At 36.7% G+C, this 25,279-nt stretch overlaps 1 protein-coding gene across 1 annotated transcript in view; it reads right to left on the reverse strand.

Moving 5' to 3' along the window:
* Positions 1-713: 713 nt before the first annotated feature.
* Positions 714-25,279, reverse strand: part of TXNRD2 (thioredoxin reductase 2) — a gene marked incomplete at its 5' end in the record, with an annotated part of 29,993 nt that continues 5,427 nt past the window's right edge. Inside the window, 9 exons of the mRNA XM_010076951.1 lie at positions 714-837; positions 3,109-3,206; positions 4,160-4,231; positions 5,543-5,635; positions 5,870-5,965; positions 11,549-11,685; positions 20,197-20,371; positions 22,933-23,024; positions 23,281-23,300. Coding sequence (XP_010075253.1) covers positions 714-837; positions 3,109-3,206; positions 4,160-4,231; positions 5,543-5,635; positions 5,870-5,965; positions 11,549-11,685; positions 20,197-20,371; positions 22,933-23,024; positions 23,281-23,300 — 907 coding nt within the window. The remainder of the gene's footprint in view (positions 838-3,108; positions 3,207-4,159; positions 4,232-5,542; positions 5,636-5,869; positions 5,966-11,548; positions 11,686-20,196; positions 20,372-22,932; positions 23,025-23,280; positions 23,301-25,279) is intronic.

A 25,279-nucleotide genomic window follows, 5' to 3' on the forward strand; every position in this document is an offset into this window, starting at 1 on the left:
CTTAGCTACCACCATGATGTTATGACCAGGCTGCCACTGATTAATCCATTGGGATTCATCCAGTAGCAGCACAGCTTCAGTGATAAGTGATTTTCTATTAAATTCCTGTACATATTACATTTGAAAGAAAAAACCCAAAGACGACTGTTCACCCATTGTTACACACTCTAGGAACTTGCTTCTACTAGTCAGTACAGAGTCTCAGTGTTCAAGATTAGGATGAGTAATGAGCTATCCAAGTACTTAGGAGGTAAGTGTCATCACCAAAATTCTAAGGGAGGTCCTGTCTGATTCCTAACATCTGTATAAACATCATGTGAGACACTTCTGTTGGCAGGTCAGTCATGCCAACAGAGAAACCCAATGGCAACTGTTAATTTGTAGATGGCCTTAGATGTACTGGCTTCAGTTATATTTACATATTTAAAACTGTAATTAATCCCTAGCTCCCAACAAGAGAAGGCCTATAGTCACTTTGAAAGAGAGAGATTTGTTACAGCAGGACTGCACTGATTTTAGAACTGTGATGGTGTGAGGAAAATTTCTTTGTCTGGCTGTTTGAAAAAGCTGTGTATAGGGACAACAAGAAAGATTCCTGAAACGCGAACCATTAAAGTTCCCTTAGAATCTTAGAGTCTCAACTCTAATTGCCCCTTTCCATTACAAATATATTCTGTGCTTTTTTTCCTTCTTTCCAGGGATGGTATTTAACCTCAGCAGCCTGTGACTGTTGCATCCAAGCCAGAACGCTTTGTAATGTGCAACTTGGTAATTTCTTCAGCACAGGTAGGGTGAATGCCAATTGTCTTCATTAGTTGAGGATATGTAGCACCGCATCTACCAAAAAAAAAAAAAAAAAAAAAAAAAGACCCACAAAATCAAACATTATTCACCTGATTCAGCTAGAATGTTCTAAAACATCGAAGTAATTCTGCTCTTGTCCATTTAATCAGATAGAGGAGTTGCATTTATTCTTCAAACAATGCTGTCTATTATTTCTCAGGCATTTCCACAACAACATTTAAACGCCCAGCTTCAGAACATTGTTAAGTAGGGAAGAATTGTCATAACAGTTGAGACAGAGAGAATGAAGCAATTTACCCCAAGTCACAACTGAGCCTATGGCAAAAAACATATGACAAAACTGCAGCCTTCAGCTTTTCTTGTACATACATGTGTTTCTCTAACTCTGACTTCAGATGGAAAAACAGACACATACACACGGAGGAAGAAAATCTTAATTAGGACCGCTAGCAAGAATCTGCTGAAGAAAGGAATACCAGAATATTCTTCCATGATCTTAGAGAAAGTCTGGTGCTTACGCTGAAATTATCAATGTTATAAGCTGGAGGAAGAAGTCTCTCATTTGAAAAAAACAAAACAAATAACCAACAAAAAAACCCTTGAGCTAAAATCCCACTTGCTTAATTCTTTTATTTGTCCGAAAACATTCTTAGACTTGATGGATTTCCTTTGAGCTGCTACCCCTGGCAGGTCATGCTGTAAGAATAGCTGAAATGGCACAAAATTTAAGAATTCTTTCAAGCTCACTATGGAATAATGTTCTCTCCCTCTTCAAAATACAGGGAGTAGAGCCATAGATGTCTTCTGCTGCACCCACCTACATGCAAAAAAGCACCGACAAGAAAAAAAATCGTTGCGGAGCACAGATGTTACTGGAGTGCTAAGTGCAGAGGGAAGATGGAAAATAATCCTTTAGAGAGACCGAAGAAAGAATTAATATTTGACAAAAGAGAACAGCAGCTTTTACCGCGGGTGTTCCACACTGAAAGCTCTGGATTTGTGAAATACAATAGAAACCAATACCAGTATCTGACCTGCTGAAAACCTCTTACTGTGGCTAAAGTTTTAATTTCCCTCAGGCAAGGCAGAAAAGCACTCCAGTTTCATGTGCTTCCTTTTCACTGGTTATTTTGGATAGGACTTCAAAACAATGACATCCTTAAAAATGTAGTTCTAGAATCTATACCACTGGCAATTAATGGACTATAAACACATGTTGAAAATGTGTACTGACTGTACACTGCAATCAGTGATTTCCAAGATAATTCCTCACATGATACTTGCGGTCCTGCCTTCTTAATCCTTTCTGCTTTTCATTTATGCTAGTCACTCACAATTTTAAAACTGCAATAAAATGGTGACGATATTTAGGAAAATGAACTAACACCACATTTGGGGGTGATTTCTTGTGTCCCAGCCTACTTTCTTCAAAGAGGAGTTAAAAACTATAATTTAGTAATGTAAATATACGAATCAATGTTTCTGAAGATGTGAATCAGCAATAAGAAAGGAAATGAAAAAACAAATATGAAATAATTGTAGCACACAAGAGGCATATCAGGAATTCTCCATTTAACCAGAGAGGACCCAGAATCATTCCTTACTCCTTCAAAGGGAGGACTTCCATATTAATATTTGAGCAAAATCTTAAACAAGATCAGATCACAACGGTTCACCTACTTGGATAAGTTTTTTGTTGCAATTATCAGATAGCTCCAGACAAAAGTATCTCCTCTCTCCCATCATCCTACAGAGGCTTCTTTCTTACCTTATCATATTATAGTTAGCTTATACCCCAGAAATATAAAAATTAATGCAAATCCTTGCTGAGCTTTTGTGGAGCAATGCCTATGCATATTTAAAGATGAGATTAGGAAAGGAAATGCCTGGCAGGTATAAAGAAAAGTTTTTATGAAAAGCACAAATATCCTTTGAAAGAAGTGACTTGCAAAACTATGTGGCGATTTCCTATTCTGTCCACAGAATGCAAAAGAAGCTACACTCTGAGAAAACTAACATTAGTAAGTTAAGGCAAAATTTTGGTTTTTTGCTTTAAATGTATCAAGCCAACAATATATTTTCCTCAGTTGTTCCTTAACTATATCCAGTATTACAGTAACTAAAACCAGTACATCTTAATGAAGAACTGCAGTATTTTTTGTGAAAATATGTGCAATACTACATAAAAGTAACAAAAAGCATGGATTCTTTATAGTGTTGCCAAAACTAGGCAGCTATCTTTTATAATCTCACAATAACTTTTAAAGTAGGCTTTAGAAGCTAGAGACATTCTTTCGTACTTACTTGATTCCAAGAGCAAATCCTTGAATAACTTCGCCTGCATTTGGTCCAATGAAATGAAGGCCAAGTATTCGTTGCTCTCTCTCTCGTAAGCACACCATCTGAAAACAATACATTACATAGAGATCTTTTCTTAGAACATCTAAAGATAAGGCATGGAGTTGAATTAAATGAAACTGAAGTGCCCCAAGATCCTAGTTCAGCTGTTTACTCCCAATGTGCCAAGAACTTACACACTTGCTTAAATCTTACTGACTTCAATAGGTCTTATGCTTGTCCTTAAGCACTTTCCTGAACTGAAGCTGTATTAGCATATTTCTTTCAGACTTCAGGGAGACACTGACAATGACAATTTGTGGTAAATTGAATACTTTGCTGTTTGTCATTTGTATGAAATCTTCAAAATACCTTTTGTAGTATGCTAACTGGACTAGTGTTATTTCAACACTGAATGGCCACCTTAGCAATTCTCCAAGCCGATGCAGTTACTCTCAGCAGCTAATCAGCTGTATTTCCAGAGATGACCACTACCAGTTATAGGATACTTTATGCCTTTGTGATTCAGTCAGTAAACAGAGCAGTGTGTTTGGTGAGATACATCTACCACATCAGCCATATAACCTAAAAAGGAGTCAAGCCTTGAAAGCAGCCAAAGATGAAGGTGAGTTAATAAGTATCTGGGACGGCCTTAGTCACTGCACATGTTTATTAGAGAAATTAATTAAAACTTTTTAGTTCCTTTAAGGACACCATCTTTATAATTATGAAAAGAAAGTCAGTCTCTCCCTGGATCCTCCCATCAAGTATTAAATCATCACTAATCTAACAGGTTCAGCTATTCAGTAAAGGCTTAGGTTCTTTCATTAGGAATCCCAGGAACAGCAGCAGTTACACTGGAGAACAGAAGTTACACTAGAGAAACATGCTGTCACCATGAAAATATCTCATCAATCTTGAGATTTTTTTTTTTTTTGCCAAACAATCCTCCTTAAAAATTACCATACCATATCTCTTGTTTTAAGTTAATAGCAAGTTACAAGCTCACAACACTCACTTTCATATAGCATTGAGTCGCATCTCTTTCAGCCACTGTAAACTCTAAAGGTTTATAATATGCATGGTACACCTGGTAGGGAAAACAATAACATTTTGTGTTAGAGGGTACTATGATGTCAAAAACTGCTATTTAATATTATAATGACTACTATTCCTACATAGTTATAATGTTGTAGAAAAAAATATTTATTTATAACCTGTTCATTATTTTAAAGAAAAATATGTAAAGCACAGCAAGAGTTTAATACAAGCCTTTCTTAGAGAACCATTAGATTAAAAACAAAACTGAAAAAAAAAAATAATTATGTTACTCAAAGCAGTGCCCCAAATTAAAAATGTTAATGTTGTTCCTTTAACCTTCTCCCAAAAGTTTGGTAACTTGCTCACTGACAATAATGAAATCCAGGAAGTTTTTCATATCTGTAATAATGTATACCACAAGACAACACAAACTGTAGTTTTTGCATTCTGAATAGTAATTGCTTATTTTTTCATTAACAGTTTTGCCTGGGGCTCCAAGCTATATCCATCAGCTGAACTTGCTCTTCAATACATACATAACATCAGCATTTTTTATGACACACATGCCTTAATCAGATGAGAACGACTGTTTTATAGTCATTTATATCATTCTAGATGACACTAGCATACAGAAACACAGATAACAGTTCTGTAAGAGGTTTTTGAAGCATTAGCTGTATTTCAGAGTCATAAAAGACAAAACTAATAACTGACTGGACATGGAAGCATTGCACTTGTATTTCCATAGCTTACCAAGCCATATACTCACAGTCTTTTTCATGAGTGAATAAAGGTAACACAACATATCTTTTCAAGGGTGACTTGTCTGAATTTTGTCTTATTATATAGCAATTATGAATTTCTTCATCACAAGTACCTTAATCTCATTCCTCATATCAGAGGGCTGGGTGTGAATACATGCCATAACAGATTTCTTCCTCAGTACGCAATGTCCAGGAATATTATATCAAGACATTTTAGCCACAAAGTCACTTAGCAGCTTGTGTGAATATTTCTGGGGACATTCCAAAAATTTAGACTAAAGAACCTGGCCATTAATTCTGACAATTAAAAGGAACATAACCGTTATTTAATGATGCTGCACAATATAACTTGCTAAAATGGCAGCTAGTTTAAAGCTGTCACATCTTATCAATAATTTTAAGCCCAGTAGGTAACAGTTTCCATTGCCACTTGCTGCAATACTTTCAAAGTGCCGAGCTTTTCTGAAGACACCAACTCCGTTACTGCAAACATAGTATTTTGGGGACCAGAAGTTTTGCCTGATACAACAGTGAAACTTTTGTCTTTTCATACTGCAACTCTGACACCAATTATAAAATTAAAAATGTTTTCATACTTCGATATTATCTGATCCATAACATTGCACAGCCGCGTCTTCTGACAGTCCAACACATCCATATTCCAAGGGAGTGAAAACTGTAGTAGGTACCTGCTTGCGAGGAAACAGAAAGTGTTACTGTTGAATGATACGAGGCAGCTGCACAGCAGACATAGGGGAGACTTTTGCATGACTGAGAAGTGTAGCTCTGTCACACACACCTCCTTTGGCTACTGTCAAAGCTAGATTCCAGATGACAAAATACAATCCTTTTAACAATTCTTAAGGAAAAAAAAAAGTGTAAGATTTGGTTTTTATTGTTGAAAAAAAGAAATAACAACTCACATTGTCATAGTCCATCAGTTCTGAAGACTGGCCAAAAAGACGCTGAGCCAGCAGTTTTCCTGCAGCTATTGCTGTGGGTGTTAATTCAGGACGGCCCTGAGAAGAGAGCGAGCACAAAGCTTTGTTTTAACTATGACAGAAGTAGCATCCCAGGATTTCTCCTGGGACAATGGTCAGAGGAAGGCCAAATCTTTGGCATTCCAGCCTAGTAGCCAGGGGTCCAAGTAGAGAAGGTGGTAATAACTTCTGTCCAAACATGCTTTTAAGTCTCCGAGTTTAATATCTGTCTTGATGGGGGCAGAACAAATGCCATGAATGTGTCAAAACCTTCTATCTTATCATGTCACCCCTTGAAAAGCAGAGGATATTCACATGCTAACCATTCATTTCCTCCTTTCTTTCCATAGTAAGTTGTCAAGAAATTTTTCAGATGGTCTTTTAAATCAGGAAAAGCTTAGTATAAAGCAACAGTGTTTTTATAACATCAGATCTTTTAGAAAGTTGTCTGTCATATTTTTACAGAATACAGGCACTTAGGTATTTGTAGGCACTGACTTCCAATGTTGGTCCTGGATTGGAGAAGTGGATCAATATTCTGTCAGCACTGCAACCTATGTTCCTAGTCTCAGGGTCTGGTATTAGAGAAGGGCATGAAAAGGATTGTTATTGGGAAATGTTAACTTCCTGCAAGTGAGAAATGGGATGATAACAGGATACAACCAGGACATGCTCCAGTACAAGCCATGAGTCCTGACAACTTTTTATATCCAAATAGGACTATCCAGTGTACCAGAACCCCAATTTTGAGTGCTGGCACAATACCACTGGAACCTCAGAACTCCAGCATTAGTTTTAAGAAAGCTGGAATATTCTGAAAATTGAAGTAAGGAATTTTCAAATAAATTTTTTGAAGTCTGAGGAAAAACAGTCCATGTAAGTTAATAAGATCTAACAGACTTTTTAAATCTAGTAAAAAAATTATTTAAGAGTTCATTCAAGACGTATCATCAAGATGCCTGTCTGAAAGAGGTTACAAATCTAGAAGGAATGATGTGGAGACATAAGAAAGCTATAACTGAAAAACATCTTTGTGGGACAACATGAAATGCTTTGTAAAACGTGAAGTTTTGATTCATACATGTCCTATCTAGATACAACACTTCTTACACTCCTGCAAAGCCCCCAAGTCATCTAATAAGCCCTCAAAAACAGTCTTCAGCAGAAAATAAAATAAGGATGTCCCAACACACATATTCAAGTTTTTCAAACTTTTTTTTAATTATCCTAAAGTTTTTCAGCATTTACCTGAATCTGTGCCTCTTTCCTTTTCTGTATGTTGCTATATAGATTCTGTGCATAGGATCAGCTACCATTTACTTCAGTACACATACCACATCAATGATCTGCATATTAATATGCATTTATGCTTTTATCTGTACTAATAACCACTTAAGTTAAAACTTCCATTCCAAAAATCCAAACTGAAACAACATTTATGTCTAACCTGATAACAGAAGCTGCAATTCTAATTGTTGATGAAGACTAACCTATTTTCCCCTCACAGCTCATGACAAGTCACAAAACTGCAAGTCTTCGCCTTTTCCTCCCACCTAAGATCCATCAAGTCATGGTTTTTCAAATCCAGCATTCTGACTTTCAAGTCTGTGAATGTCATTTACCAGATGAAATTTGCCATTTGTTTTTTCTTATACACATTTGCCTGAAACATGGCTGCCAATCATTTCTGTAGCAGGAAATACAGATGTTGTTTTGGCATTCCAGAAATGAATAGAAGATTGGAACGAGAGATAAAATTGTGAAAGCACTGCCATGCATTCCATAAAACCCAACTAATTACTAAAACATCCATGCAGATAAAGCCCAATTTCTCATAAACAATGACTTAAAGACCTTCCTTGGTAAATATTTGAAATGAACATTCACTTTGCAGTCATGTGTAGAACTACTCTGCTGATTATTATGGATATGAATTGTTCATAAGAATCCTCTAACGTATCATACATTTAAACGAGATGGCTCCTAAGAGACTTTAAAAAGCTTTGAAGTAATGAGTATTTGTTCTAACACAACTTTTTTCATCTTATTTCTATTCAAAGTAAAATACTGTACATTCCACCTTCTCTACACATCTTTGTTATAAGACCCTTTGAAATATGACAGATGTACAGCAGCATGACCATATGATAAATCTCCTTCTGAGAGAATGTCTTTATAGTGTGTGCTATGCTTTTCAACAAGAATACTACTGGAGGAAGAATTTTAACACAGAGAGTTTATATCAGCACTGAAAAAAAAAATCAGACTAAAAGTCCAGCTTGATCTTCCTCATCCTGATCACAGAAGATGAAAATGCCTAAATGCAGTTTCACCTGTCAGTTAAAAATAATATTTTGCCACAGCTTGAAAAACTTTTTTTGAGGGTAGACAAACTGACTGACCTCTGGAAGGGTTTTTTTTTCTTCTTTTCTCCAAATGAACAGCTTGGATAACATTAGGATTCCATTTGCCATACAAGGGTGCAATAAGACACCCATGCACACATAGTTTCCCATTTGGGCCAGCTGGGTATGACTCCCAAATGAAAACAGTCATTCTGAGCATATCAGGAAATTCACTTTTTGGCTCTCTCACTCCCCTTCCAGCCAGGGCATTGAATTAAAACTAAAAAGTAGCTCTTGCTATTTGGTAGCAATTTAGTGTCTATTCAGTGTGGCGTGGTAAGGGAGGGAGGAAGAGGACTTGAGAACCACTTGCAAAGGTAGGAGCAAAGAGACTCTGACAGGGAGAAAGCAGAGCAAAGAGAAATCCTGAGCAGGAACACTGGAGAGAAAAAAAAATAATCTTATTCTTATAAGCAATATTAGGGATCATTCATGCTCATTCACAGGAAACAAGATTCCCCTTCCTGTGCTCTCTTGGTAGGTCTCACCCAGAAAGTATCACACACTAAACTCTACAGCTTTTTGGTTCTTAGCACGATGCACTTGATTCTTCTGTGTGCATTCTTTGAGATAGAATCATAGGATGGTTTGGGTTGGAAAGGACCTTAAAGATCATCCAGTTCCAACCCCCTGCCATGGGCAGGGACACCTCCCACCAGCCCAGGTTGCCCAAAGCCTCATCCAGCCTGGCCTTGAACCCCTCCAGGGATGGGGCATCCACAGCTTCTCTGGGCAACCTGGGCCACAGCCTCATCACCCAGTAAAAAATTTCTTCCTAATATCTAATCTAAATCTACCCTCTTTCAGCTTAAAACTGTTACGCTTCATCCTATCACTACACCCCCTGATAAAGAGTGCCTCCCCATCTCTCCTGTAGGCAACAGCACCAACACAGAACCTTCTTTCACTGCTGGTTCCCATGCCAATGAAATTTTTAATCTAAATTAATTCATCTTTTTTAAAAAAAGACAAAAATAATTTAAGTATTCAAACTAAATAACTTTATTGCTTAGCAAGTGGAATTACATGGCTCACACTGTACTAGAGTCAGATAAGATAATGGCAATAATTCATTCTGTCTTTAAATGCTATAAATGCATGAGTACTGTACTGTGATTTCTTAATTCCCTATATTGAGCCCATATGCAGATAAAAACTCAGGAGAATATTTCTACAGAGCACTGACTTAACTCTTAAGTTTTTCCCCAATTGTACACTGGACACAGTATAAAACTGTGCTGCTGTTTTTAACAACATTTAGAAGTGCCTATTGAACAACTGAAGTTAAAAGATCTGCACTAATAAGGACAAAAGCAGGAAAAGGAAATCCAAGTTTTAACAACAAAATGAAAATGACAAATAAATGAAGACCTGATTTTTTAGATCCAGAGTAGGCAAGTGGAGAGCATCCTGCCTCTGACTTTATATTTCTTACTTAACTAAATCCTCAAAGGGCAGAAGACAAAAAGTACCCAAAAGGAAATGACTTGCCCAAAATAACACTGCAAATTGGCAACAAAATGAGCAACAGAATCTAGGGCCCTGCCAACATTGCCTCTAACAACTGCTTCTTGGATGAAACTAAAAAGCACACTTTGGAAAGCAGGAGGCCCAACCAAGGTATATATCAGGGACAAGCAGGTGTAGGAGGTCATTGTGAGCAGAAAGAGGACTTCAGGAAATATTCCAGAGCAAGAAGTGAAACATACAGAGGGAACCTGGATGTGAAGTGAGAAAAAAGGATAGGAACTGTACATAATCCCAAAGCTCTGAGCATCTCAACAGGACAGAGAAGCTGTGGAGAGTAAAAAAAAAAAAAAAAAAAAAGGAGAAATAGCTGAGCAGGAAAGGGTTTTAACACAGTTTAAAAGGAAATGGCAAGTCATTCGCATGAAGATGGAGACAGACAGGAAGAAACACATGTCCACGTAGAGGGGAAGAGGTCAGGAATGGTCATCAGATTTATGAGATTTAAGTGTCTCTGGCAGTTCCAGAGTCCACTTAGAAATTTGCAGAGCTCTTTCCAACTAGGAGAACCTGTAGGGTTTATAAATTTGAGAGACCTTTAAAAGATTTTAAACACGGCAGAATGAGAAATCTTTTAAAGGTCTCTCAAATTATACTGTATAAATTGTTTGGATATTGCTACAGTATTTAGATTTACCAGACTTTCAAAACAGATACGTTTACTATATCAAAAAAATAGGAAAGTGTGTGCTCAATTCCATTAAGTTCAATAACAGCTGAGAGAATTCTATGTCTTGCTATTCCCAGCCTCTATATTCTATATATTGCTCAAGTTAATGAAACATCCTCCTGGAACTGTACAGTTCAGAATCCAGACAAACATTATTTTTTAAGAAGACAACACATTTGAAGATGTCCAACTTACAGTAGATACTCTGAGTTCTTCTGTAAACTGAAAATTGAGGGAGTCAAAGTATTTGAGTGCACTTTGATCAAGACAAGACATTCTTGCCGTAGATAACTGTAGATTATCAATAGCACTAGATTAAGGCCACAGGGTTCTGGTTTTGCATCTATAGTAAGTGAATTATTTTGCTTAGGTTATAATGTCCCCTCCTTTAAAAAAAAAAAATCAAACAAAAAAACCACCTCATGTTTACTTGGCATAATCATTCACAAATCATGAACAGAAGTCAAATGCATTTAGTATTTGCAGCAATTATTTTTTCTTATTCTAGAGGAAGACACTTTTGCCAGAAGGATTGTGTATCAGGGAGCAGAAATGCTGTCTTGTGACTAATCTCAAAAACTATCTCAATTAAACCCTAAAATACTAAAAATTTAATTACAGAACTCATCATGGTCATTCCCAGTAAGGGTATTCAACTCCAGAAGGTAAGAACTGCTTTCACTCAGCATTCACAGGCAGTATGAAGTCATATGTCTGAAGTGATAAAAACATTATTAGAAAGATAATTGAAGTGATAAAGACATTATTATTAGGCTCTGACCAATGATGCATCACCTGATAAACATCAGTAATAATCTCTAATGCTGAGATACTTCACAAGATCCATGTGAAGGAAATTACTGACCCAGGTGGCTGGCATAAACACTACAGCTCTGCAAAATGAAAAAGAGCAAAACACTAAGATACATGCTAGAGCATGACGACATCTGGGGACTAGTTATTAGTCAGGAACAAAGTTGGCTTCCTGTTATTGTAAAATAGTTTATATAGACTCAGTACCTCTGTTATGTCTCCAACTGCATAAATGTGAGGAACAGAAGTAGCTTCACTGGCATCAACAATGATCTTTCCAGTTTCAGAATTAGTTTTCACTCCAACTGTTTCCAAATTGAGAGTTTTAGTGTCAGGGGCTCGGCCTTAAGAAGAAAAAAAAAAGAAATTAAAGTAAAAATTATTGGAAAACTTTGTCAGCGTTAATCGAAAAAGCTGGCATCCTCCACTGAAGGTTTCCAAGAACTTTGTGCTATTTGATAGTCCAAGTAAAAACATGAGAAAACTTATACTGAAAAAGCTGTAAGGGTGGAAAGTATGGATAGTAATTTCTTTGTGAAAGGACTCTATTACTATTGACTTTGCATGGATTATTTCAGACAAAGTTATCCTTTAAAAATGTGCAGGACAAAATCCACTGCAAAAAGTGCAAAAACTAGATGGCTGAATATTTATTTCACATTCTAAATTGTTTCCTAATGTAGCATGAATATAGATGGAATAACTAAGCAGCTCCTACACTGAAAAATTCCACTAAACTCTAACTGAACAGCACTCAAGACTAACAAACAGCCTGTTGTGCACACTTGTGGATAAAAATTACTAATAATTCTGTTCAATGGTAAACATTCCCGAGATCTTCTTTTCTTGTTATCCAACACACTTATTTTAAAGCCTTTTTAGTTTCCTCAGCTGGGATGAAAAAAATTACCAACTTTGCTCTCAAGTCCTTAATGTGGAGTTATTTACCTCAAATGCTGTATTTGAGCTATTTCTGTAGAGTTTAGAAACACTATTTTAAATGGATTTAACAAACAAACAAGGCAAATTCTACCAAGCTTAGATTTTGTTACAGCTTCTTCTACCAATGATTTTAAATTATCTCCTCTCTAAAAATATTTTTGTAGTATTTTCTGCATAGTTACCACTTAGACCACCTAAGTCCTGATAACATTACACTGAGCTGTCTACAGAGTATCTAACAAAGCAATTCCTGACCCAAAAATTGCAATCTTAAAACCTATCCAATTTTACAAAGGTATTTGAAGGTTAATATGCATAGTGAAATTATGAGGTACTCCCAAAATTTGTAGGGACACACAGGATCACATAGAAAGATTACCCGAGTATATCCAAATGAAGTAAATCTTATAACATTGCATCTGCTTTTAGAGGCTATAAATGCGTATGCACATATCTACATCTACACATATAGGTCATGATTTTGTGTTTGATGTTAATACAGAGCTATAGCAAAGCAAAACAAAAAAGGAAATGTGTTTTCATTATAAAAACAAGCTCTTTGATGTTAATGTAGGAAATTATTAAACAAAAGGAAAACCTGGCTTGTCAATACAGACCTAATTATATGTAAACATATGATTCACTGCTTTATACATCTGCTATATAGCCAGGCCCCCCAAACAATGTCACATCTGAATGCCTCTGTAAAGACTTCTGTGTATTAATTTCATCTGGTGAAACCAACACTTCCTCTGGGAGTACTGACTGAAGCTGTCGGCACTTGGCTATCTGTCTGTCTTCCCTTCTGTTGTCCCCATGGGATGTTGATCTGCTGTTCCTTCTCTGCCCCCTACTCCCCAGTCCCGATGCTATCAGGCAACAAAAATAATAAACCTTCAGGACCTTATCTTGGCTCGGATGTGAAACAACTTCCTACCGTTGTATTTCTTTGTGTATTGAGAGTAAAGCCTGGATATTCTGCAAATGGACAACTAATGGGGTTTTCTAGTTTCCCCTTTTTCCTGCCAGGCAGAGCCAAGAGAAAGCTTAGCACGCAATGGCAGGCACTGAAAGAGGAAAAAAAGAAAAAACCGTCAACAGAGTCATTTAAAGACCTGTGACAACAACAGCTGAGTTTATCAAATCTGCAGGATAACACTTAACCTTTCGATTCCAATCTGTTTTAACATGTGTACAGTTTGGTATTAATAGCCAAGAGTTAGAAAAAAAATGTTGCTATTCACAGTGAAATTTCTCTCTCAATGTTACTTCCTAAATATTATTTCTTTAAAGTAAAACCAAAACTTCAAAAAACCGAACTGAAGCTTTCTTGGCCTTTAGCCCTTTGCTGGCTCACCTCCATAAGCCAGAATTACACTTACTGATCTTGCTTCACCTCAGATTTAGTAGCTTAGGTTCACAATTAGTCAGTGTGTCTTGGTAAGTTTTAATGTCAAATTCAGGAAATTCTGATATTTCCCAACATTCACTTGTATTATAGAATCAGTTCCCACCATTTCTCAGTAGTACTGGATCAGAAGGACATTTGTTTCATACCCATAACTTCTAAGTTTTTTACATTTACAGCTTCAAGAAAGCATGTGTTTACAGCTTATTTCTAAGATCCAGAGGGCAATACAAAACCACACCAGATCCTACCAGGTACACAACCCAGAGATAGCCCCCCTTCTCCCCCCACTAAATGCCAGCACATGTGCTTTTAGCTTGAAAGATGTCCACTGCCCTGAAACTGCCACAGAACAAGGAATTTATTATTGTATAAGACACAAGACTGGATTTAGCTTTTATTCAAAACAGCAAGATATTATGCCAGACATCTAGAAGGAAGGTGTCAATTCAAATCTGACCCTTAAAAAGGTTACCTGACTCCTCCACTTTTAATACTACATCATAACCTCATCTTTAATAGACCCATACAGTTACCACACTGGCGTTTAACTTTAAAAGAAAAAACAGATTTTTGATCTGTTTTTGTAAAATCTAACTACATGGCTTCCTAAGGGGGCTGCCAACCAGCTTAGTTACAGAGTGACATGAGACTGCTTTGCTTAAGCACCCATCTCAGACATGTACCAGGCTGGTCACATTGTGATACGGCATTTCTGTCCCATCACCTGCTGAAGGGCTCTGGTAATCACATTTGCACACAGAGTAAGATGAGGGCAATATCAGGCTGCTGTGACCTTCAGGTGCAGGACCTTCAACAGTGGAGACTGAAGCAGCTAAACTGAGAAGAAACCATAGGAATAGGCATAATCAAGTAAGTAGCAGCAGTAAATGAGTGATAGCACACTCCTGAATACAGTAAGATTTCTCAGGGTGATAAAGGTGCAGCTGAGAGCAGAATTTTATAATAGGTCTTCTGCAGTTTCTTAATCACAGAAGCTGGAATGTCTGTTTGGCCCCCAGCATTTGAAAAATACAGAGTAGAGTCAACAAAGCATTTTATTATCAGGCATGATACTACAGAAGGCCACTGTGAGGATACTGCAGGGTGACAGGATGGTTCTTCTGGCACAAAACTTAAGCCTAATAGTCTTCTCCACTTCATCCCTATACATTGGCATTTTGACACATCACTTTATAATTTTACCCAATCCAAAGTCAGTTTGACTTTAATCAAAATCTCCTCTGTGTTCCCAGTGTTGTTCTCTCATCTTGTTCTGGGTGCCTGACACACTCCCCAAATCAGTTTCAAGACCTTTCCTCCTTCAAATCCCTCCTCAAAACCCACAAGGTGTTCACTAAAACATAGCCAGCTGATAATGACTAATAAAGACCAATTCAGTGTAACTAATGTTCAGATTACAGGAAAATATTGACTACAGTAAGATTAACCCAGGCTAAAAAAGCTCAGAACCCTTACCACATTGATAGCAGCACGCAGCCATTTTACAAGGATGTCTTGAACATCTCATTCATTACTGATAAACTTTCAGCATGCCTGCCACAATTTGAAAAAAATATGACCTTTAGTCAGTGCAGTAACTGGTTCTTTGCCAAGTCTACTAAGCTGTACTATTTCTTGTAGCATTGACTAGTAATACTTATTAGACAGAGGAGTCCTCTCAGCAGAAAGCTTGGGGTAGCCATGGTGCAATCAGTAAACACCTGGGCATCAGCACCTGCTGTACATCTGAAATTACTTGTGTCTGGAGACATGTGGCTTTGATCCTACCCAAACAACAACAAAAAAAACCAACTCCAAGTGACATGCAACCAAAGGAAAACCTTACAGCATGGAACAGACTTCTAACCATTCTATTTGTTCTCAAGGTTCTGAACAAGGTAAAGTGGGCTGGAAACATTTTCTGAGAAGAAAGCTACAGTTACCTTTACATTAATTCTCCCACACTAAGCTTGCTTTCATCAAAGGTTTTGTACACCCTTAAAAGATGGCTCTGCAGTCCCAAAAACCAGTATCCAACCACCATTCACAAGTGAGGTCATTGGCTTCCATCTCCTAGATGCTTATGGGTGAACAGAACCTGTATTCTGTAGAAAATATCACAGTAATTACACTGGTTTAATGAAATTATGTTGGAGCATTTTCCACCATTTTTTAATTTATTTACACCACGATGCAAAAGAGCACCTTATAGTTCTGAATCCAAAACGTTCTCTCACATATAGACTAGAGGCATAGCCGAGCATCTAACTTTTCCTCAACATGAAGAAGTGATTTTTGTAGTTACAAGCTGGTAAAACAAGTAGCATAAAAGAAGAGTTACACTCAAAGTTTATGGGTGGGTTAAACAAAAGAAGGAAAAAGTACCATCCAGACCTCTTTCAATGCAAACAAATTACTTGCACATTAAATATAGCCCTGTTGAATAAAGTCTGACTCAATACCATTAAACCTAGATATTGGGAAAAAAACCTGAAAGCACAGGCTGATGTAATGGGAGTGACAATTTTCATTAGGACTGCAGAAACCACATCTTACCAAGGCAGTAATGAATTAAAATTAATGAGAAAGAGACATGGGAAGTTCAGAACAAAGACCCAGAGCCTCAGCAAACTACATCACATTAGCACCAACAGTTTTCTGAGATCAACCAAGGTGCATTATTTCACTATATAGTTCAAAGGTTAAAAACTGGATGGCAACATTTTGCTTGCAAAGACGAATCTAAAGCCCTTTTCTATAGGGGCTGTCAGAGATATGGTCACAGGGAATCACAGCAATATTTCACCACATGAGACTTTTCAAAGAAAATCACCAAACAAAATTTCTATTCTCTTAGTTAATCCAAACTGATTTGGTTGTAAGACTTGAAGAAAACTGCTATATAACAAAATATTATGTACTTAACCCTTTCTTGATATTGAACATCAAGGATCTTATTTTACTGCACTACAAAATAAATCTGCCAAGCATCCAGTCTGACACAAAGGACAATACGCTTGATAGCATATGATGTGCAACACCTGATGCCTGTTCAGCTTTACACTGAGCTAAAGTTATAATTCCTTTTCATAGCAAAGATAATATTATTTCAAAGAGACGGGGGCTTTCCTCTAAGCTTATGAATGCAAAGGAACTTAGGAATGGTTGTTCCATTGCTCTTATCAGGGAGAAAACTTTTTTTACAAAACTAAACTTAAAATCTGCTGCTGGTTGTTGCTCTTGGTGTTAAAAATTTACTAGTACACTACCCACTTTCTCTGTCAAACTAATTCCAGGATATTTTGTAAATACCTGCTTAGTTTAATTCAGTGTTGCTCCTCTACACAGTAAGACCTTATTAGATACGTAGTAACTCAGTATCTTTTCTAAGGGCTTTGTGAATAATCAGATTCCAGTTACAGCAGTGATTTTTGCCATCTATTGCAAATTCAAATAGAAAATTCAAATGGAAACACTACTCAACAATTCCTTTTATATATTAGCTTTGTTGTAATTGCAGCATTCAAACCACAGGGTTTAGTCTTCCAGTAGCTGAAACAAACCCACTCTACAAAGCTTGATCTCCTGCAACTTTGCCCTGCAGCTCAGCAGTTTATCTGTTTATAAAGGTGTCTATCTCTGCCCTTTGCTTTGGATGGAGACCCTATGTTCAATCTGTACATGCACACATTTACCATTACTTTGTAGCACAGGTATATCAGGCAACTAACACATAATTTTTTTTGTGTCCTTAAGGGCAGGGGAAATACTATACAGTATCAGAAGTTTATTGGTTCCATATTGAACAACAACAACAAAAAAATCTCAACAGCTTATAATTTCAGGAGAATTCTCACAAAAGCAGAAGACAGACCACCAGTAAAAGACAGAATGACATTATAGGACTAGACAGGCAGAATCAAAAAAAAGTCAAGAAAGAGCTGTTTCACTGAGCTGGAATATAACAGTATAGTCACTCTGCAAGGTAACACAGACCCATAACAGTTACCTATAAGAGGAGCGAAACCCTTAAATTACACTAAAAGGTATCAAAATAAGATCCCCCCCCCCTCAAATATTTTGACTGTTTCAAAAAAGCTGCTAGAAAAGCAAAGATAGCATTGTGTTAGCTTTTATTGGCTTAACCATACAAGCAGAAAATTATACATTCCAAAAGATAAACAAAACTCTTCACATAAACACTATATAATTTTTTTTTCAAAGGGCCTACATTAAGAGATAATACTGCAGCCTACCAAACTCAAACTACGTCCCACTGTCAGTAAATACGTTTAACATTATTCATAAAATCCTACTAAAATTCCATGACGTGCTCACATAAATTAAGGCAATATCTATTATAATTCAGGCTACAATTAGTTAACAATAGTGACTGCTTTTTAACTAACTCTACAAGCTGACTCTCTTCAATCAGTATTGTAACTGGCACATCTGCAGACAGGAAATCCTCAACACTACCAAGTTTCCCAGCCTATTATCTGAGACACCTGGTGTGGGTGTGTTGATACAGAGCAAAACAATGAATCATACCGACTGCACATCAATTAACCAGCTTTAACTATTAATGTGTTTAATCCTTAAGGGTGGAGTGCCAATTTGAACACTAAAAAAAAGCCAACACAAAAACCCCAAACCCTCAAACTGTTCATTTTGTGGTTTCTAAATATGGATTGTAAGTCAAATCTGTGACAAAAATTATAATACACATAGTTCCTCCGTATCAAAATAGTGAGTGGAGTCACATTACAACTGAGTTGCCATAGTATATCCTGCAACCTTATTCCATTATAATTAACACTAACCCAAGATTTTCTTGGTATTATTTCAATTTATTATATCTTTTTTCCATCTTTGATGAAAGTAAACAAATTGTCTTGACAGTTCACAGGTGAGACTCCACCTCAGTGTACTTTTACCAGAAAGCTTGAGAAAAATCAATAATGGCATTAATAAGCCCAGTTTTTGGAAACATTTTCATCTCACTTCACGAATATTATTCTACAGTTTTCAGGATTGTCACATCTCCAGATAGCATGACCTTTTTTGCTGTTGGCAAGCACTAGTGTCTTTAATTGGTTCTGGTGAGCATAATCCATTACTATAGACTGTTCCCACAATTTACAGAAGTCCATTGCACTTCTAAGAGAACAGTAATCACAGTAAGCAAAAAAATGTTTGTCACAACACACAACCTTCTCTCTGTTTGGGGTATTAGGCAGATATAAAGCTGACTTAACCAGGGGAAAGCAACAGGACAACAGATTTAGTCCACTGGGCAAAATACAGAATGCTGTAAATGATCTGTTCCTGTTTCCTGTAATGGATCTATTCTATGACAACAAGAGTTTAACTGTTACCAACAACTGAAAGAGTAATGCTTCCCCACAACTCTAAAACAGCAGTGTCAGATAGAAAGAATAGCATAAAAATGAAGTAGTTAAAGCTGCTAGTAAAACTGATCGTTGTTCTGCATCAAAACAGATTTCTTGGGCAGTAAATTTAAGCCTATTTATTTTGTTCGCCAGATATCTGCTTGCCAAATATCACTACTGCCTTTAGCCATCCCTTATTTATCTAGAATTCCAGGTATTCACAATGCTTTATAAGCACAGAAGACAAGAGGTCTCCTACGCTGGAGGGCTTGCAGTCCATCGGAACCAACATGGGAACTGAGGGCCAGCTCATAACAGTAACAAATGAGCAGCTTGGGGAGGCAACACAGAAAGAGTATTTTTGTTCCTGTGGGCTGGAGCCTTGTACCATACATCATTTAGTGTGTTAATCCTTACAAGAAGTAGCATTTGACTCACAGGAGGAAAAAACCAGATTTAATTCCCATTTCCGGTGATTATGCTCATAACCATTTGTCACAAAATTCTTTTAAACTGATTTACTCTAACTTAGGCATCATACATCAGTTCTGAGGGGTCTGAGATATAGGAAAGTTCCTAAACAGATATCAAAAAGCTCTAAAGTTCCAAGGTTCCCTGCGATGAACCTGGATTTTTAGGAACAATTACTTCTCTTTTTCCGAAGTGGATGATGGCTGCAGTAACAAGCAGCACAGTCTAGAAAAATTATTGAGAGAAATAGTAGCCTCTTGAACAGGATAAATAGGAACTTGTAGTGAATAGCTTCATGAGTAACTCGAGAGTAACACTACCTGCACCACAGAGGTTGCTGGAATTCAGGCTCTCACTGTCTAGTACATGTGAGGAAGGCTAAATGGTCTCTCATTTATTGCAGCTCATGCAAAAGTAGTTACCACATATTTCTTCCACTCACTGTAATTTTCATGTGTTTTTAGACTGTAAGTGAACAAGTCAGGCATGCAAGAAAAAAAATTTAAAACTATCAATGTTTAGGTCACAAAATATTTAATATTTAAAAAGGGGAGGGGCTGTTTGGCCATATGTAATGAGGGGACTTCATTTTCAGAATGGAAAGCACAGCAAAAAAAAGTTAAGATAATCAGGTTTACCTACTGCCCACATCACTGTATCAAAGGATTCGGTTTCTTCTGTACCCAGGTCAGTGTTTTTCCAGGTGACTTGCAATCTGTTGCTCTCCAATTTTTCAACTTTGGTTGGGAAACATCTCTTCAAAAATTTTGTTCCATAAGACTCCATGTAGTCAGTTACTAAAGTTGCCATTTGCTGTTGAGTAGGGTGAAAAAAAATTGTGTATTCTTAGATATATGACCTTTTTAATGTAAAGCCTTCCTTCAGCTGTCTCCCTGAAAATCCAATAAATACACTGTGCATTTCAAACTTTCTTTGTCACTTAGTTACTATGCATTATCAACACATGATAATTTATTGAGCCACTATGACCTGCAACTCCATTCCAGGAGGCATCTGCATCTGAATACCCAAATTATTTTTAAAAAAGTAAAATAGTATATGAATAAAACAGCTGATTTTAAATAATTTGTTGCGTATGCAAAAATAGCATCTAGAGCATATTCAATTTAATATTTCCATAATTACCATTTTCTGGCAGCTTGATGAGAATTAAATACTTTCATAAAACTAAGGAAGAAAAATATTCCCCTTTGCCATGACACCTGCCATTTCTCTGCAATGACTATGAATCACTAAGGTTTCCTTGAAAGTTCTGCTACAAAAAGGAAATAATGCTTTTGTCCTAAGAGCCTGTTTGAAATAATGCCACACCACAGTCAGGTAGTAAAGTGTCGCATTGACAGGTTTATCCAAAGATGTCATTGCTCTTGACTGCAGTAATTGTAGTTGCACTTTGTCAAAGAATATGTTTATTACTTAAAGGATATTCTCACAAAATCACCCACACAGAACAACTACATGCAAGCTCTTGGCTTACAATACTTTATTTTCAAAGTTGATATTAACTAATATGAAGGCAACAGCAGGTTTATATGTCTTCAGAAACATGATAGCTCACTAACCAGTTTCCACCAGCCTTAATGTGGCTACAGACTGAACATAATTATTTTACGTCTATTAATACTTTCCTAACTTTGAAATATCCATTGTGCTCTTCCTGCCTACAAAGGATGAAATTCTCACAGAAAGCCTTACTGTAAGTGTTTTACGAAGTGCCACACACACACTCTGAACACTATTCCATGCTTGTTCAGATCTCATGCTGTTACAGGTGTAGATGTCTTCAATGATGAGCTCAAATCCCAAGAAACATTCTTATACAATGCTTTGCAAACTCTGGTACGCTTACCACAAGTTTTAAGGAAGCCATTTCAAAGTGGGAGTGGCTGGCATGCAACCAGGAGCTGTCATTACCTGCAGTGGTACTTGTCACTGCTGCTTCTAACAGCAATACTTCCTCCTCAAAAACTGTGCTATTACACAAGAAAATAATTTTCCTACACCCTGTGTATGCAAAGAAGTTCTTAAAAACAAGCCCATAGCTCTATCACTCTTTCATCAGCTTTGGCTTGTAAATGTTTTGCACTATTGCAACTAAGCATTAAAAAAAAAAAAATCCCAATTCATTATAACAGGAATTATTAAGCTAATGTCCATTCATTCCCATTCACTATTTTCAAGTGATTAACATGACACAGTCTTCATTCTTGAGGCTAACATTTTCCAAAGTTATTTGCCTGAGAAAAAAAATCTGTTGGAAACATCAAAGAAAAAGTTCACTGCACATGTAAATGAAAACTCAGAACTCTCATTATTTTAAGAACACTGCAGAAACGTTTCCTTCAAAGTACTGTTAGCATCAAATCTTGTGGGGACAGAAGATTCACAATCACCTTTTACACACTCTCCCTAAAGATCTAGGGACTGAAAGGACTATCAGGCCATCAAAGAGACCATCTAACCTGTAGAACAGAGGCTACAAACTCACATCCAAGTAATGCTCATCTCATCTTTAACCTAAACCTGCTATACTACCTTCTGTTGCTTCCTTAAGCAGTTATACTTTTTACAGAAATCTTATATAAAGCTTTTTCTTTATGTTGTTTTTGGCTTTTCTCGTTGTTATTTCTAACGCTTTTATTCTCTTTATACAGGGATGGGTTTCTGGCCAAAACTGTTTTCTGTTTTGTCAGCACAATCATGACCACTTATACTTTTAAATAAAACTCCTCAAAATCTTTCCCAATTTTGAAACACAGTTGGTTTTTTTCTTTAAATTTCCCTGCATGAAAGTTTTTGCTTTTAATTTTCTCCAGCTTAGGGTTGATAATTCCACTGAAATCACTATATATATTTTTTTTACCTAGTTGTAACTGCCACCGTTTTGAAAGTGGTAAGGTCAAGATTTCCAGTTCCTATGTCATTACAAACTTTCATCTTAGTGACTTATTTATATTAATCATAATGAACTCCACATTGAACTACTTCATGTTAAGTCCAATAATTTATTTTAAAATTCATTTTCTGTAACTCCTAGAAATTCAGGACTATTTTAAAGAGATTGCCTAATGTTTTTAGTAGTGGCATAAATCTCTCCTCTGCTTCCCAACCTTTTCAATCTTGTTTTCAGTTAAACAGGAGGGGAAAAAAAAAAAAAGATTCACTTTTCTGAGTACAGTATCAAGAGATATGATAGGCAAAAAAGAGCTAATAATTAGTTTCTCTTCGGAAAGCACATACTTTGTAAATGTTTGGAGAAGCCAACAACACTTTTTCTTCGGGAGACACAAATAATTAAACATACGTTTTAATATATTTGATATATAAGGAGATGTAAGATATTCCATATTCACCTGATCAAACCCACGAAGTGGGATACTTCTCATCATGACCGTAGTGTCCAATCCAATGCCTGTTAGAAAACCAGCACACTCAAGCGAAACATCTGGTGAAGCATCAGTTAAAGAAATACCTTAAAACCTTAAAATATTTTCCTCATAGATAACATTGGTTTTAAGATCCTGAGAATTTATCCTCAGATGACCTTAATTCCCATGATGTTACTGCATAGAAACTATTACTATTCTATTACCAACTCAACTACAGGGCCTGAGCAAAGGAATTCTGAAAACTGAGCTTTCATGGGAAAGACAGCTATGCTGCTTATAATCATAAACCATCACAGCTTTTTCAAAGGATACAGCTGGCTCCAACAACCAACCTGTTACACAAAAAGAAAGAAAGAATAAAGCTTGGGCATATTTCTGCACAAACAAAAGATTATTTTCTGAAGTATATATAAATACAAGTTACATGTTTAAGGAGTGGATCTGATGCTGTTAGATGGGAAGAAAGAGCATGGCTTGTCAACTCCAACAAAGACAACACTGTAAGATGTGCCTCCATTAATTCAAAAACTCTAAGCAACAACACAAAACTATTTTGACAAAACATGCTCCGAATAGGTGAAAATTCCAAGTAGCTAGATCACATGAAGGAAGACATTTAAAATATTAACCATGGCCTACACATCCCACACTTTGCTTGATTCCTGGTCGAAATAGCGTACACTAGTATAGTGCTTCACAAAATAAACATAAACCCTTAAATCCATGGAAAAACATACAGAAAATGAAGGCTAACACAAAGTGGTGTATGCATTGCAGTCTCTCTATTAGGAGGTATCATTCATCAATTTTAACTAAAATTTACAAAGCAATGATCCTCCCTGCACCCTGTTACCAGGAAAACTACTGGTATACACGCTTGCAAAGACAGAAACGTGTTTCATAGATGGACATCAAGAACCTTAGAAGATTAAAATATTTTATACTTTGAACATGTATGGCAACTAAAAGCAAACGTTAAAGACATGATGGAGGTCTCCAGACAGCAGATTTGGCTTCTCTTTTTGGCCCAGCCACTGACTAGCTACACTCTGCAGACAGCAGATTTGGCTTATCTTTTTGGCCCAGCCACTGACTAGCTACATATCCCTAGAAAAGTTATTCTTCCACAATACTGCAAGAGAGAAACAAGACCAATACTTTGAAAGTTCCATCACATGCTAAGAGAGCAGAACAAAATAGTAGGTGAAACCCTGGCTTGTGGGCTATACTTTACCCTAAACCAATCTGCACCATCTCCTTGTTCTAACAGAGACGCTTTTAAACTTCTGAAAAGTGCGGGCAGGGGGACTGCTGCTCTGTAAGCCCCAGGGACTGCAGAGTCAGTACAACACATGTTTTTCTCACAAAAGACCCTAGATAACATCTATCTATCCTATAATAAAAACATATAACTTCTGAAGGTGTACAAAGAACAGGTTGAGCTATAGAGATTAAAATCTGCTAGTGTGGGTTTTGTGTTTGGCAAACAATTTAACACAGTGGGAAATACATTTTTCCAGCACTAGAGCATCTGATTCATCTGTGAATGGATGATCACCCCCTCTTTTAGTATGTAGCTCCTGGGAAGTGCTGCAAAAAGCCACATGCGGCACACAAAGAAATATCTACTGGAGATTCACAGGGAATAGAATAAAAATATCTGTAATTTGGGCATATGTTTGCTCTTCTTTTTCATTAGATGAAAAATACATGCCAGCTGGCACTAATTCATTTTTTAATATGAATAACTGCAGGACTGACAGTTCTATAACCCCCAGGCATGTAATTTGTAGCTGAGATATGTACATTTGGAGAGGGAGAAAAGAAAGAATAAGTACAACACAGCTCAGACTAAAACCAAAAGGTGTTAAACTGAACCTTGGGAATATTTATAACAGAAACAAATCTGACAGAAACAAACCTTTAACAACTCCCTCCTTCATTTGCTAGGACACAGCCTGATAAAGCACAGAAATGCTACTGTAGCCCCTGCAGGCTTATTTTGACTAAATCTCAGGAATGCAACATATAAACACTAGACTCCCACATTACACTGTTACAACTTGCATTAGCAGCAACTGGACAAAAGCCACATTTTCACAGAAACATCTTACAGGGATAAATCTTATGTTTAGTTTTTGTGTGAGGTTTTGATGTTTTAGGTTTCTTTTTTTTAAAAAAAAAATTTCCTCCCATAAATCATGCTCTCAAAATTCAAGAGGTGACTGATATACTGCAAACAACAGCAAATTTCCTTCTCTTTTTAAACTGTACCAAGGAGCCTTGTTTATCTATTTGATGTTTAGCTTAA

Source organism: Pterocles gutturalis, unplaced genomic scaffold (genome assembly GCF_000699245.1).
Source record: "Pterocles gutturalis isolate BGI_N339 unplaced genomic scaffold, ASM69924v1 scaffold10883, whole genome shotgun sequence".
Classification (NCBI taxonomy): Eukaryota; Metazoa; Chordata; class Aves; order Pterocliformes; family Pteroclidae; genus Pterocles; species Pterocles gutturalis.